The sequence below is a fragment of the Bos taurus genome, chromosome 13 (genome assembly GCF_002263795.3).
Source record: "Bos taurus isolate L1 Dominette 01449 registration number 42190680 breed Hereford chromosome 13, ARS-UCD2.0, whole genome shotgun sequence".
Lineage (NCBI taxonomy): Eukaryota > Metazoa > Chordata > Mammalia > Artiodactyla > Bovidae > Bos > Bos taurus.
Genome location: NC_037340.1, coordinates 62,534,431 through 62,549,976, shown reverse-complemented (window position 1 = coordinate 62,549,976; position 15,546 = coordinate 62,534,431). Strand labels below are relative to the sequence as shown.

Genomic DNA, 15,546 nt, shown 5'->3' with positions numbered 1-15,546 from the left:
CTTCAGAAGTCAGCTTGGAGAATGGACATAGATTAGGCGCCTAGAGACAGCCTGAGGGGACAAGGGTGTGGTTCTCCACAACCAAGGGGGTATGGGAAGAAGGGAAGAAGCCTGGGCCCCAATGAGGCGAGGCCCCATTGTTGGGAGGCCTTGAGGAGGGCGGTGGGATTGCCTCAGGACCTTCTTTCTCCATGAGTGTGCCCCTCAGGTGGCAGGGCACCAGCCCCGTGAACTCCGGGGGTGGGTGCAAGCCACTGCTTCCATCTCAGTCTCCAGAGGTGGGTGCGGACTGCTGATGCCATGAGGATCCCATGATTGGGCACCAGCTGCGGCCCCCACCTCCCCAGGCACTCACCCTGTCAAGGGAATAACGGCCAACATATGCTGAGGAAAGAGACAGCAAGCATCCAACCTCCAAACGTCCCTTAGGCCAGGGAAAGTTAGGCTCACACAAGCTGCACGGGGACACTCCCGTATATAAACAGTACGGGAGTGTATATAAACATTTCAAAGTCTTGCAACCTAGAATACTCTACCCAATAAGATTAGCATTTAGAAAGAGAGAGAAATAAATAGTTTCTCAGGGAAGCGAAAACTAAAAGAACATAGCAGTACTAAACCTATCTGAAAAGAAATATTGAAAGATCTTCTCAAAGTAGAAAAGAAGCAAGAAGGTACAGGAGGTAGGAAATCAAAATCGGAAGTTAAATCACTTTAAAAAGCCAATATACAGACCAAAAATAAAAATGAAACTATTTGTGAAAGCGAAGATAAACTAAGCTCAAAGTTAACAGAAGAAAGAACCTAATAAAGATCAGAACTGGAGTAAATGAAACAGTGAAGAGAAAAATTATAGAAAATATTAACCAAACTGGTAGTTGGTTCTTTGAAAAGGTAAATGAAGTTGATAAACTCTTGCTAGACTAACCAGGAAAAAAGAGAAATGACACAAATGAACAGAATTACAGGACAGGAAGGGAAGGGGATGACAGAGGATGAGATGGTTGGATGGCATCATCGACTCTATGGACATGAGTTTGAGCAAGCTCTGGGAGCTGGTGATGGACAGAGAAGCCTGAAGTGCTGGGGTCCATGGGGTCACAAAGAGTTGGACATGACTGAGCGACTGAACTGAGCTGAAGGACCTACTGTATAATACAGGGAGCTATACTCAATACTCTGTATGACCCATATGGGAGAAGAATCTAAAAAAGAGTGGGGGTATGTATAAGTGTAACTGATTCACTTTGCTGCACAGCAAAACTAGCACTGTAAATCAATTATACTCCAATACATTAAAAAAAAATTTTAAGCGAAAAAGGAGACATTACAAGAGATTCTATAGAGATTCAAAGAATCCTAAGAGGCTACTATGAACAGCCATAATCTTAACAAACCGGACAACCTGAAAGAAATAGAAAAGTTCTTAGAAACATACAATTTTCCATGACTGAATCAGGGAAGAATAGAAAATGTGAGTAAACTGATTACTAGTAAGGAGATTGAATCAGCAATGAAAACTCTCCCAACTAACAGCCCAAAGCCATATGATTCAGCAATTTTATCAATACTTCTGGAAATACTTCCAAAATAAATGAAATCACGGACTCAGAAAGATCTCTGCGCCCCTATGTTTATAGCAGTATACTTGGAAACACTTAAATATACATTGATGGATGAATGGATAAAGAAATTATGGTATATATAATCTATCTATCTATATATATGTATATATATATATACACACATATATACACACACACACAGAGAATATTATTTAGTCATTAAAAATGATGAAATCTTACTTTTTGTGACTACATGGCTGGCTCTTAAAGGCATTATCCTAAATAAAGTAAGTTAGAAAAAGACCTATACTGTGTGATCTCATTTATAATTAGAAACTAAAAACAAAAACAAATTCATAGAAAAAGAAATCAGATGTGATAACCAGAGGTGGAGAGTAGGAGAAGAGGGAATTGGAAGAAGATGGTCAAAAGTACAAACTTACAATTCTGAACATATGAATACTGGGGATGTAATGTACAACATGACAGCTAGAGCTAACAGTGATGCATGATATACAGAAATGTTGCTGACAGCAAATCCTAGGAGGTCTCATCACAATGAAAAAATGTTTTTCTTTTTTTCTGAATTTTTTATTGTACCTATAAGAGAAGATAAATGTCATAATCATTTCATAATACAGAGAAATCAAACCAATGCCTTCAATTTATATAGTGATGAATGTCAATTATTTCTCACTAAAAATGGGGAAAAAAAGATTGTTAAAATGTGTAAACCATTATTATGAGAGCTGACACTTCCTGCACCCTCTGTCTGTATGAGACAATGATGACAAGGTAGCTTGGGTAGACCTACCAGCTGGAAAACATGGTCTCTTAGTTGGGGAAATGTTGAGGAGTGGCCCCCACTTACCAGGAGACAGCTCCTGAGCAGAGTTGTAGGGCTGAGGATTGAAACAGATGGAGGGAGAGAAGGAGTGATGTTCCAGCTGGTGGAACAGCCTGGACAAAGGCTCAGCACTGACCCAAGTGGGTTACTGCTCAAGAGAAGTTCTGAATTGTGAGACCTCCTTGTGCACTTTTGTGGGAGTTAGTTCAGTTCAGTTGCTCAGTCATGTCTGATTCTGTGACCCCATGAACCGCAGCACGCCAGGCTTTCCTGTCCATCACCAACTGCTGGGGTCTACCCAAATCCATGTCCATTGAGTTGGTGATGCCATCCAACCATCTCATCCTCTGTCATCCTCTTCTCCTCATTCCCTCAATCTTTCCCAGCATCAGGGTCTTTGCAAATGATTCAGCTCTTCGCATCAGGTGGCCAAAGTATTGGAGTTTTGCTTCAACATCAGACCTTCCAATGAACACCCAGGACTGATCTCCTTTAGGATGGACTGGTTGGATCTCCTTGCAGTCCAAGGGACTCTCAAGAGTCTTCTCCAACACCACACTTCAAAAGCATCAATTCTTCAGTACTCAGCTCTCTTTATAGTCCAACTCTCACATCCAGTATGACCACTGGAAAAACCATAGCCTTGACTAGACGGACCTTTGTGACAAAGTAATGTCTCTGCTTTTTAATATGCTTTCTAGGTTGGTCATAACTTTCCTTCCAAGGAGTAAGCGTCTTTTAATTTCATGGCTGCAATCACCATCCACAGTGATTTTGGAGCCCCCCAAAATAAAGTCTGACACTGTTCCCACTGTTTCCCCATCTATTTGCCATGAAGTGATGGGACCGGATGCCATGATCTTAGTTGGTGGGAGTTAGGATTGTCGCAAAATATAGACTGAGAGGAAAACTCTCATCCCTTTGCTATGGCCAGCAGGGGGAAAACCAGCTCTGGAGAAGGCTGACTTCAAATGGAATCCAGCTTTGCCTCTGACCAGCTGTGTGGCCCTGGAGAAGTCACTTCACCTCTCTGAGACTCAGTTGCCACATCTACTCCAAGAACAATTCACTGCATCACTCAGTAGAAATCAGAATCGAGTGAGATAGAGTGTGTAAAGATTGAATATGGGATTTCTCAACACTGTTTGACAGTAATTCCAGTGTGTTGAGGCTGACATTCATCTTGTGCTCACCAGGTCTCAGACTCTGCTTAAGCATTTTCCACACATTGATTCATTCAATCATCACAACAGTGCAACAGGGAGGTTTTCCTGTTAAGTCCATTGGGGAGGTGAGAGAAGTGTGGTTCTAGTAAGTTGCCTGAGATCACACATCGGGACCTGCAGTGGCTGGGGAGAGGTGGTTGAGTACTGGAAGATGGGACATCACTGCTCTGAGCAAGTGATCCCATAGCCACGGCTTTAAATACTAGTCCTGCCACTTGCTACCCTGTAACCTCGGTATGTCACTTGTCCTCTATGAGCCTCAGTTTCCTCATCTGTACAATGGGGACAAGAGCAGAAGTGTGCTGTGAGGAGGTCATGTGGTCAGGTGTGCTGGGGAAGGCAGCCCTCCATCATGGTGGTGCTGTAGGGAAGCAGAGTGAGGCTGTCTCTATGACACCTCAGGTCACTTTCTAGCCCATCCTGGGCCTTAGTTTTCCTGCTTGTAAGACAAGGAGGTGAGGCTGGATAATCCCCAAACTCCCTTCCAACTTCGGATCCAGGTCTCTGCTTACCTGGTTGCACATATCCCACATCCCCCAAAATCCCAATGGAAGAATGCAACGGACCACACAGGAGGTGCTGAAAAGGCTCTTTATTGCTGGGGGTGGAGGGTGACAAGCATAGGGTGTCCCGACTGTGAGCACGAGTGTGTGAGAGTGTCCTTTGACTGGGCTCAGTTGTCACTCCTGGGGGATGGTGGCAGCACCGACCGTCCCAGAGGAAGACGGTACAGAGATTCAGTCACGTCCTGGAACCAGTCTGGAAGGAGACCCTGGTGTGAGGCATGGACACCCCAGGACCCTCACCTGCTCTTGGGTTCACCAGACATGGCTGCAAGAGTACCTTCCCCAAACCCTGGGAGCTCTGAGGCGTGGGGAGGGACTGGCACCTGTGTTTGGGGTCCTTCTCTGGCATCTGGCACTGAGCCCCATTCATCCCCTCACCTTCCCACCTCCCTCACCTTAGCAAAATGGCCAATGTGAAAAGACTGATCAGGGCCCAGAGGAGCCAGGGTTCAGGGCTCAGTGTATGATCAGGATCAGGGATCAGACTGAGGTGTGATCTGGTCTCTATCTGTGACCAGTATCAGGGCTCAATCAACAACTGGAGTTCAAGTTCAGTCTGACTGTTCTGGGCTCAGTCAGGGAGCAGCATCAAGCACAATCTGTGTGTCTGATTAAGGGTCAGGAGTTGGTCTGTGACCGAGATCAGGGCTCAGTCTACCACTAGAGAAAGAGGAGAAGCCAAGCTTGTTTCTGCTTCTCCACAGGCCCCTGTGGGGGGTCTCATCCTCTCTCAGCCCAGGGCCCTGGGCCCAGCCCTCACCAGCAGGCGGGCATCCCAGCGGTTTCCTCATCTGTGCACTTCAGATTTCCTGTTGGGTGGTGACCTGAGGTTCACCTGAGGGAACACAATTAGTAGCAGTTCTCAGGCTCCAGCACTAGAGAGCTGACTACAAATCAGACACCAGTGACTTCCACCCTCCAGCAGGTCAGACTTGACAGCCACGGGACCTCTTGTGTGTCCCTCTATCTCTCTGAGCCTCAGCTAGTTCATCTGTAAAATGCGTATGATGACACTACCCATCCCCACAGGGTCGTTGCAAGGATCCAGTGAGATAATATATAAGAAGCATAGAGCGATGGCCCAATGAACTAGGTCTGTGGCTATTTTCTAGAAGAACTGCCTCCAGGACCCTGATGCTTCACTCATCCCATTTCTGTTGCCCACAGGCCCAGCAACCCCAGCGATGCCAGAGACCCAGGTCCAGGCTGGGGGTGAAACCACATCTCCTCATAAGAAGGGAAATGGAAGGGGCGGTGTTTATCATCAATGCCTACTGGATATTAGGCTTTTTCTTTAACTATTCATCAGCTAAGCTGTGTTCATAATCTCCTTTCACCTTGGAGGAACCTGCGGCTCAGAGAGGTGGAGCCAGTTGACCAGGACTGCACAGTTGCTAAGTAGCAGATCCAGATCTGGCCCGTCCTCTTTCTCACATCATTCTGGGCAGCAGGTTCTGCCAGTGGGACAAAGGAGGGCAGTTGAAGCTCTCGAAGACCGACAGAGACCCTCAGTCTGCAGGGACCCCTTCAACCACACTCCTCCAGGGTCCCCTGGCCAGACCTGCTGGTGCTGTAGGTATAGAGTGGCATACCAGCCCCTGTGAGGCTGCAGAGGGAGCTGCTTCCCCAGGCTGTGGCTTACCAATGAGTTTCTTAATACACTCTGTATCCAGGCTTTCAAGGAGTTCACGGATTCGTGGGCACAGCTGAGGGTCACACAGAGCCAGGGTCACACAGAGAGAAATGGAAAGAGGGAAGAAAAGAAACAGGTGAGGAGGTGAGGAGGGAGAAGAGAGATGGGAGAAGTTAGAGGACTGGTTATTACCTGCTATGAGCACCCTGCCCGCCACCCATGCTCACTACTTGGGGCCTCAGAACTTCTGACCCTTAGGAGTCTGCTGCTGCTGCTAAGTCGCTTCAGTCGTGTCCAACTCTAGAGCCATGAAAACTTAGAAGGCCCATATCTGAGATCCAGAGGACACTAGAATCCTAAAAACCTCAGAACATTAGAATCCCAGTACCTTAAGTATCTAGACTATAAGCATCCCAGATCCCTGTGCTCTTAGAAACTTTGTCCTTTGGACTCTGAAACCTCAAGGGTCAAATGGGGCCCTGGGTACCGTAGAGAAGTGTTTTTCACAATTTTGTGTGTATACAACTCCTCAAGGATCTTGTTAAAATGCATTAATGAGCAGCAGGTCTGGAGTGGGACCTAAGGGTCTGCATTCTAAAAAATGCCCAGGGAAGGTCAGTGCTGCTGGTCTGACACCCACAGTTAGAGCAGCGATCCTCCAGTTCAGTAAATCTCAGGGCCTCCTGGAGGATAAAAAAAAAAAAAGCAACACAACAACCCAGATTCCTAGCCCCCTTCCAGAGTAAATAATCTAGAATCTTTGGAATTTAGGGCACATGGTACATACAGTTTTGTATATGATACATAGGATCTGACCTATGGTGTATGTAGTTTTGGTATTTAAATAAATTAAGTAAAGTTGTACTGAAATAAGAAAAATATTAGCTAAAAGGCCTACTGGCAGTCCATGGGTATGAACAATGGTCAAGTGTGGGACCCAGTGATTTCAGCTCATGTTGGGCCCTCTTCTCCTCCCCAGGCCAGGCTGAGCGAAGCAGGGTGGGGGGAATGGGTAACAACTGACAACTCAAAGGGAAGTTGGCCCCTCAGAAAGGAAGGTGCCCAGAGAGTACAGCCCACCCATGGAATGTCACAGCTGCCACCACCAGGCCTGACTCTGCAGCCCCAAGAGTGGGGGACTCACCTCATGCTGCACTACAGAGGACACCAACTGTCTTACAAGATTGACTCCAAAGTCCACAACATCGTTGAGCAGTCCAGGGCGCCTGGAGAAGAGAGGAAATTGATAAAGGTTGGTGAATGGTAGAGCACCTTGAAGTCAGGTGACTTGAGCCTCTACCCAGGGGGATCATCACTTAGAACTCCATGGTTGACCAGCAGCCCACCCAGTAGCTCATTAGAGTCTCATCACACACCTCATCCTTCCATCCATCTATCCATCCATCCATTCTTTTATCCATCCATCCATCTAGCCATCCATTCATTTATTCCTCAGCACATATTTACAGCATACCAAATGTGCTGGGAACCCAGCCTGACTGGGGCACAGTGATGAACGAAGCACAAGCAGCTCTATTGTGATACCTAAATATTAGAGCCCAAAATGCTCGTTCTGAGTTTCCTGTAACATCTTATGGAGAACCCCAAATAAATTTTTTGGCCAACCCCATATTAAACAAGCTTCCCTAAGGCTGGCTCCTTCCTACCTCAGCATACCTCTCACCACCTGAGGGCAGGCCTCCCTGACTGCTTGCCTAAGGAAGGACTTTGCAACACTTTGTACTATAGCATTCTGTTAAGCGTGCTGCACTACTCAGGGATCTTTGCCATCTGAAATTCCCCGTGTGAGCCCTTTATTGCTGTACTGAATGCTCTCCTGTCTGCCTTCCCCTCAAGAGACTAAGCTCCACGAGAACAAGCTCCTTGCCTGCAGTCACCAACAAATTCCTCAGAGCTCAGAATGGCGGCTGCCTCACGTGGAGCAGCTGCTCCACACATTTTTGGCTGGAAGAATAAATGAAGTAAACATATGATTGAATATATAATGACAACTTGTGACAGGTATTCAGAAGGGGGAGAGTAGATCTGGAAAGAGAAAATAAGAGGAACCTAGTTTTAGACCCTGAATGATGAGATGTACATAGAGATGGATGGGGGATAGGTGTTCTAGGTGCCAGAGCAGCCCATCAGAGGTCTTGAGTGGAAGGAGTTTTTCTGAGACTCAGAGCAAAACTAGCGTGTTTAGGGCAGAGTGGCCAAGAGGGAGAGCACAGTGATATGAGGGTGGACCCCGATCAGGCAGAGCCTAGATGGCCCTGGGAAGGCCTGAGATTCCACCCAAAGTGGAGAGAAAGGCCCCCTGAGGGTTTGGAGCAGCAGAGTGGAATGCCATTTCAGAGATACGGTCACTGAGACCCAGAAGGATATGATTTCCTTGGTGCTGCAGGCTGGGCAGTGTCCAGCAGAGCTCAGGCATTTGGACTTACAGTCTTTCCAAGTGATGGCAGGCTGCAGAGCCTATCTTTGGTTTTGGAGGGTTTCTAGGCAATCTATGATCAGACCCCTTCTTAGAGCAGGATGGACTGACCTCTACTCATGGCTCAATCTTGACACCTGCCAAGGCCAACCTGCCCCAGTCTTCAGCTTCCAGACCACTTCTCCTCTCCCTGCCAGGACCAGGATCGGCCCTTTTCTCTCTACCTTCACCCCTGGACTAAGCCTGCTCTTTCAAGCACACAGTTTAAGATCTAGATTTTGTTGGTTACTGGAGAGCAGTGATTTAAATGGAGAGAATTAATTTTTCACCATCTCATTTTGGGAATCTTCCATTGAGTGGAAGATGATTAGGGCAGTCTGAAATTAGAGCCCAAGGCAGAGATTACTCTTCTTGCCCACTCTTAACTAGAGGCAAGAAGGTAAACACAGTATATTATCATTATTATTTTTTGAGGGACAGTGTATAATAAGAGAAGGGTCAGTTCTTCAAGTAGATGTAACAATGCTAAATGTGCATGCAAAGAGTATCAAAAACCATGAAGCAAAACAAATAAAGCTGAAAGGTGAAATACACAAATTCATAGAAATGGTTTGAGAGGTCGACACTCCTGTCTTAGTAATGGGAAGAACCAAGTGACAGAAAATCAGGATGGATATTATTATTACTGAAAGCTTAGTATGTGCTTGGCCATATATTCTCTGAGTATGCTAAACACTTGCATTTTCTCATTTGGTCAACATAGTAGCCTATGAGTTAGGTAATGTTGCCAACTTTAGTATACAGATGTGATCCCTGAAGCTTCTATAGGCTAAATTGATTACAAAGACCCACGTGAGTGGGGAAGGAAATGGCAACCCACTCCAGTGTTCTTGCCTGGAGAATCCCAGGGACGGGGGAGCCTGGTGGGCTGCCGTCTATGGGGTCGCACAGAGTCGGACACGACTGAAGCGACTTAGCAGCAGCAAGTGAGTGGCAAAGCTAGCTTGACTCCAGAGCCTGAACTCTCTCCTTTTTTTTTTTTTTTAACCATACTCTGCTCCTTCCAAGGTTAGAAATAAAGCTGAAATTATGGGTCCCAGCTCCTCTGGAATTCCTTGCTCTGCTGAGATGTGTGGGCCTCACCTGTGCAGCACCGTGAGTGAGATGCTTTCTGGGTTGTTGGGGCATTCTCCCACGACCACCCTGGAGTCACCAGTCTCAGCATCTGTTTCAATGCTGACACTAGTTTGGAGGTCCACATTGAGGTCCAGTTTGACAATCTCACCCAACAGAGGCCTACAGGGAATAAGATTCACAGTGAACAGAGGTGAAGTCTCTTCACATTGCCCACATGAGTCTCTCTCTCTAGATGGCCATTGCATGGGATGTCTATGGATAAAGTCAATAGTGTGTACATTTTTTATGGATCCTGCATTCTTACATTAGGTATTACTTCTCCTGGCCACATGGGTTTGGCTTGTATGAAATTTCTATACAGTATCACACCAATAAATAAAATAAAAATAATAGTTTACATTTCTTGAGCACAAACCCTGTGTTAGTATTTCACAAAACTATTTCACCTCGATTAAGGCTGTTAATCTTGAGTGCAGAACCATGAGAGAGAAACACTATCATTATCTCTACTTTCAGCGTGAGGAAACGTTTGGTATAGAGAGGTTAAGTAACTATTCCAAGATCTCATATGATAGTTAAATGATGAAATCACAGTGCACTTAATTTATAAAGACTCTTCTACACATCTGCATTTTCCTTTCTCTTTCTATTTATAAAGTAATTAAAATACTTGGAAATTATAGTTTCCATATAATTTTCTCATGCCCTTCATTACGACCTGTACACTACTATATGGCCCATACTGGTCACTGCTACTTAAAGAGAATCTTGAGAGGAAAAAATGATGCTAGAGGAAACTTTGCTGAAGTGTTAAAAATGTTCATGTCTTCTCAAATTTTCAACTTTTATCATTAGATTAAGTTTTATGATTTTGGAAATATATTTCCAAAAAAATATATTCCAAAAAATATTCCAAAAAAAAATGGAGGATTTTTTAAAAAAGATTTCATTCTGGGCAATGTTTCTTAGAACAATTTAAAGGTTAGGATTTAGGAGTTGCAAAGGCCTCCTTATTTTACTGATTGGGAGACCAAGGCAGCAGGGTGGAAAAGTGCCCGATTCCAGATTGGACCTATTGGCCATACCTCACTGCCTCTCCCAACCCTCAGATGCCAAGGCTACTCACAGGCTCACGGTGACGTCAGCGGTGATGGGGATCGACACGTTAGCACTGTTTTCAGAAGTCGCTTCGAATGTGATATCCGGGACCTGGACGTTCCTGATTCGCACCCTGTGTAAAAACCAGAGTTCACACCTGTCACTCCTGCTGACCACCTTTGCTGGGCTCTTCTCTGCCAGCGTTGTGCTGAGTTTTGAGCCTCATGGACCTTGCCTGCTTTGGTCTTCATGAGAGCCCTGCCCAGGGGTTGGATTCTTTCCAACCCCTGGATGGATGGCGTGGCAGACTGAGGCTCAAACGGCTGTGATTTCCCTCACAACGCCAAGAGTAAACGTGAGGCAGAGCCAGAATTTTTTTTTAATTGGCGTATAGTTGCTTTAGAATGTTGTGTTAGTTTCAGGTGGGCAGCAGAGTGATTCAGATAGAGCTACGTATATTTATAGAGGTAATTTTATTTCAGGTTCTTTTCCCTTATAGGTTATTACAAAATACTGAGTATGGTTCCCTGTGCTATATAGTCGGTCCCTGTTGGTTGTTTACTGTATATAGAGTAGTGTGTATATGTTAATGCCTGGAGTAGGAAATGGCAGCCCATTCCAGGATTCTTGCCTGCACAGTCCTGTGGACAGAGGAGCCTGGCGGGCTATGGTCCATAGGGTTGTAAGGAGTTGGACATGACTGAAGCAACTTAGCAATGTTAATGCCAAACTCCTAATTTCTCCCCCACATTGCTTTCCCTTCTGGTAACCATGAGTTTGTTTTTATGTCCACGAGTCTGTTTTATATAAGATCTTTTGTATCATATTTTAGATTCCACATATAAGTGGTATCATATGGTACTTGTTTTTCCTTTGTCTGACTTACTTCATTTAGTATGATAACCTCTATGTCCATCTTTTTGTTGCTGCAGATAGCCTTATTTCATTCTTTTTATGCAGAGACAGATTTTCAACCCAGAACTGCCTGACTTTAAGACATTATGTGTGGAGCCACCTCTGTGGTGTGAATTCTAGTTTTCTCTCTGCTGAGGCCATTCAGACTTTTATACGCAGCTATATTCAGAGAAGAAAAGTCTTATTCCTTAGAAAAGGAACTTTAGGCATCAGCAAACAGATAGAGGTGAGAGAGAAGAGAACCTTCACCCTGACTCTGAAATCACAGAATGGGAGGGTCCAGACCCATGAGATGCTCACAGGCCCTGCAGCCCTGACTCTAATTTTCCCAGGCTCTGGTAGAGCTTGCCTCAGACTGCTTCTGCTCTGCAAGAACACACAAGGTTTATTCATCTTTCTTTCTTTTATATTAAACTTACCTCCCCAGAGATATGTATTCTCTTTTCTGGGAACAAAGATCTCCAACATGAAGCATCAACTCACCCTGTAAGCCTGTTCACTACTTGAAAAATTCTAGAAATGAGTCCTTCCAACGAATTCTCAGTTTGCTGGGTCTCCTCCACAACATCGTTCAAACACCTGGATTCCAATTCAGTCTTCAAATTCTGAAAGATAACTGCAAAAGCAATCTCCATTTAGCGTAGTATACAACTTAAGAAGCAGCTCCTGGGCAACAGGCACTAAACGAGACTACTTGCCTATGTTATTTCATCTTATAACACCTCCATAAAATAGATATTACTATTATCTGCACTTTCAGATGAGGAAATAAAGGATCAAAAGATTAAGAAATGGACCAAAGTCACACAGCTAGGAGACCTTGTTCCTGGTATGCTACCTTCATGCTAATATATGCTCATCATTTCAACAAAGCAATCAATCCACTATTGAGCAGGCAATAGATATTGATTGCACATCAGCTTCTAGTAGTGAAGATTAAGGAGATGCTCATACAAACAGAATAAACTGAGAATAAAATAAGAAATGGAAAATGTAGAGTCAAAGAAAAAACATGGCTCTAAATTATTAAAGTGGCAAGTAGGAGCCCTGGATAACAGGCCTAGAAAGCAGTGATTCATTCAGGAGCAGGAGGACAGAGTCCTAACAGAGGGTCTTTCAGAGAAAAGAGGGATTTGATAGAGGAAGTGGCATGGCAGATGTAGAATGGCACAGTTGAAAAGAGTTCAGAATATACATGTAGAAAGGAATTCAAATGAGAAACAGGAAGGCAACAACGAGCTCAGAAAAAACCACACAAAAGGCTACAGGAAAGGATATGTAATCAGAGTACTCCACTTTGGCTCTGCAATGGACAATATCTACCTAATTATAATGATGGAAACAGAGGCGGAAACTCCGTCTGGTCCTATAGATAATCCAGACACTTCTGCTTCTGAGCTCAGTTTTGTCAGCACTGAAACTGGAAAGCGGGTCCCTCCTATATCTTTGACATTTGCCCAAGCCCTGGCAAGGTTTGAAAGGCTGTCATATGCAGAAATTAGTTTCTCCTATAAAGCATGTTTGTCAGGGTGCTGGGAATGTTTCCAGAAATTGAAAAGAAGGCCAAGTTCTTTCAAGAAATCAGAATTACAAGGAAATGTGATTAATTAGAAAGGTAGGTAATTTTACAGCTATCTAGGCTAGGTAGGAATCCTTTTCCAATTAGTTAATACAAAGTACTAAGTAAATTGAATGGCCCAGCAAAAGAATATGGTATAAATATAAGTAAAATATTTAAGTAATTAGCCATAATTATGAAATTATGAAAAAAAATGAATGAATTCTTTCAGAATTAGAGAAAAGTTAACTGACATGAATTCTAACCTTTCATCTGTGAGACTGGCAAAAAATTCAGTTGTTCAAACCAGTGCTGTCAGGGAAGTAGAAAAAAAGGTAATCTCATAGGCTATTGGAGAAAATGTTAGCATCGGGTATTATTATTTGTCAATATCTGCTGTAACTTCAAATATGCATAGTTTTGAACTTTTGAAATGTCACTTTTAAGAATTTATCCTATGAACATATTAGGAAAGTTTACTGTGATAGAAGATGGCATCACCGACTCAATGGACATGAGTTTGTGTAAACTCCGGGAGTTGGTGATGGACAGGGAGGCCTGGCATGCTGCAGTTCACGGGGTCGCAAAGAGTCGGACACGACTGAGCGACTGAACTGAACTGAACTGAAGATGTAAAGTGATATTCAGTTAATCTTTGCTTGTTTCTAGAAAAATAATAAACAATGACCCAGGCACCAATTAGTCATCTCTCTTAGTAAACAACCGATAAAGAGAGGCCCTGCTACAGCCTCTGGTGATATAGGCACAGTATTTAGCAGGAAGCTCCAGGCGCCACTGACCGTCCCTGTTGTTAACTCACTTTCAATTGTACTGTCAAAGGTACCAAGTCCTCTCTCAAGACCAGATATCAGCCTCCTCAGAACATCGTTGCCACGAATGTCAAGAAGAGATTCTGAGGTCCCAGCGAGCAGGCCGCACAAGAGAACAAGTTTCCAAAGCTGAACCATCTTGTCCTGACACCTGGACAGTCATGGGAGGAACAGGAGTGAGAATTATCCATAGGGAAACGGGATCTTGGATGAGCACCTTTGACTCTTACACTCAGTGCTTGGGTTGTTTCCTCTCTTTCAGATGGGCAAACCAGGTCAGAAAGCTAGAGCAACTCACCCAGAGATAAACGACTAGTGAATGAAAGAGCTACTATTTGAAAAATGATGCCTGACTCCAGGTCAGAGCTCTTTACCACATGCTGGCTTCTCTGCCTGGAACATTTCTCTCTTCTTTTCATTTTTACCTGAGTCACTTCCTACTGACTCTGCAAATTCAGTAAGATATCATGTCCTCTAGGAAGATCACTCTAGACTCTCCCCAGCGTCTAGGTTAGGGGCCCCCACTCCACCATCTTGCTGCCTTCATTGTCTGACCACATCCTGGGTACCAGTTAGGGAAGACTTGGCTGCCTTTCCCATCAGGCTGTGCACCCCTTAGAGGAGGGATTGTGACTTATATCACTATTGAATTCATTACACATAGTAAAAACCCTGCTCCTCGCTCAACACAACAAAATAAAGTTAGCTGAATAAAAGTATGAACACATAAACGGACACCACATCATGAGTCAGCTTTTCATGTCAGTTTGGCACTTCTCCTAGTTGAATCCATTTTTCAATTGACGCTAGTCAAGATAATTGAGTTAGACCGATCCCTCTGCCTCCAGCCCCCAAAGCCTTCTGAAGGCCTTAGGTGGGGTGACATTAGGTGGAAAGCCCGCCAGTCACAGGTTTGGAGGAAAGTACTTACAGAGTCCTTGCTCCCCTGCACAGCCTCCTGAATTCCGCTGGGTGCTGAGGCCCTTATATCTCCCGATGGCGGTGGGGTGGGAGGCTGCCCCTGGAAACAAGCCCTGCATCCAGAGCCATCCAAGGAGACTCCAATGAAAATAACCCCTGTCCAGAGTGAATAGAGAGAGACTTCCGAAGCAAAGGCCACCCAGGATGATTGAATTGGAATAAGTGGATATGGAGAGGACTTTGTGCCAAGACTAAGAGCATATTCTTGTGCTGCCAAGAAGGCAGCCATTGTAAGTGGGGGCTGGGATAAAGACCGAGAATGGATGAAGTGGAGAATGTTCTGGTAGAAGGACTTATGGTGATCATCCAGCTTCAGTCCATCAGGATTTGGAAACGCAGGCTCAGAGGGAAATTATGATACTATTCGATCAGTATTTGGAAACCAGCTTGAGGTCCCCCAGTAAGACAGGGATAGATATGGGGCTAGAATTGTGGCCCACAGAGTCAGGGTTGGTGACCAGTGAGGTCATTCTTCCCAAACCTTCTCTTATGTCTGAGTGCTCTCCATAAAATCCCTCACAGTGGAGCCAGCTTTGGAGCAAATGTTTTCAGTTCAGGACCACCCACCGCTGTCTGCCTACTCCATTTAGTCAGTAGAGTTACTCCTGTGAGTGAACAAAATCTGCCTCCATATATACCCTCATGTATGCAGGATTCCTATGCACACTTGCCCCCAACACATCTACTCTCAGTGCAGTGGCCAGAGGTCGAAGCACTCAGCTTCAAAACAACATCCTTATCATGGCCTTGTGG

General features: G+C 44.7%; 1 protein-coding gene across 1 annotated transcript; it reads right to left on the bottom strand.

Annotated features, from left to right (window-relative positions):
• Window positions 1-4,215: 4,215 nt before the first annotated feature.
• LOC112441508 (short palate, lung and nasal epithelium carcinoma-associated protein 2A-like) lies at window positions 4,216-14,767 on the bottom strand. Its single transcript, XM_025001194.2, has 9 exons — window positions 14,744-14,767; window positions 13,803-13,963; window positions 11,908-12,040; window positions 10,538-10,642; window positions 9,418-9,570; window positions 6,982-7,063; window positions 5,847-5,910; window positions 4,965-5,039; window positions 4,216-4,397 (listed from the first exon to the last, which is right to left on the bottom strand). Exons 2-8 carry the CDS (start codon window positions 13,948-13,950, stop codon window positions 5,005-5,007), a joined length of 720 nt encoding a protein of 239 aa, XP_024856962.1. The 5' UTR covers window positions 13,951-13,963; window positions 14,744-14,767; the 3' UTR covers window positions 4,216-4,397; window positions 4,965-5,004.
• Between the last annotated feature and the right edge of the window lie 779 nt (window positions 14,768-15,546).

What these genes read in the sequence shown, in the direction of transcription:
- LOC112441508 (XM_025001194.2), bottom strand. Translation starts at nt 13,950, where the DNA reads ATGGTTCAGCTTTGGAAACTTGTTCTCTTGTGCGGCCTGCTCGCTGGG. An exon ending in CTTTGACAGTACAATTGAAA is followed by an intron (nt 12,041 to 13,802) that starts GTGAGTTAACAA and finishes TTGCTTTTGCAG; the next exon opens with TTATCTTTCAGAATTTGAAG. An exon ending in GTAGTGAACAGGCTTACAGG is followed by an intron (nt 10,643 to 11,907) that starts GTGAGTTGATGC and finishes GTTTTTACACAG; the next exon opens with GGTGCGAATCAGGAACGTCC.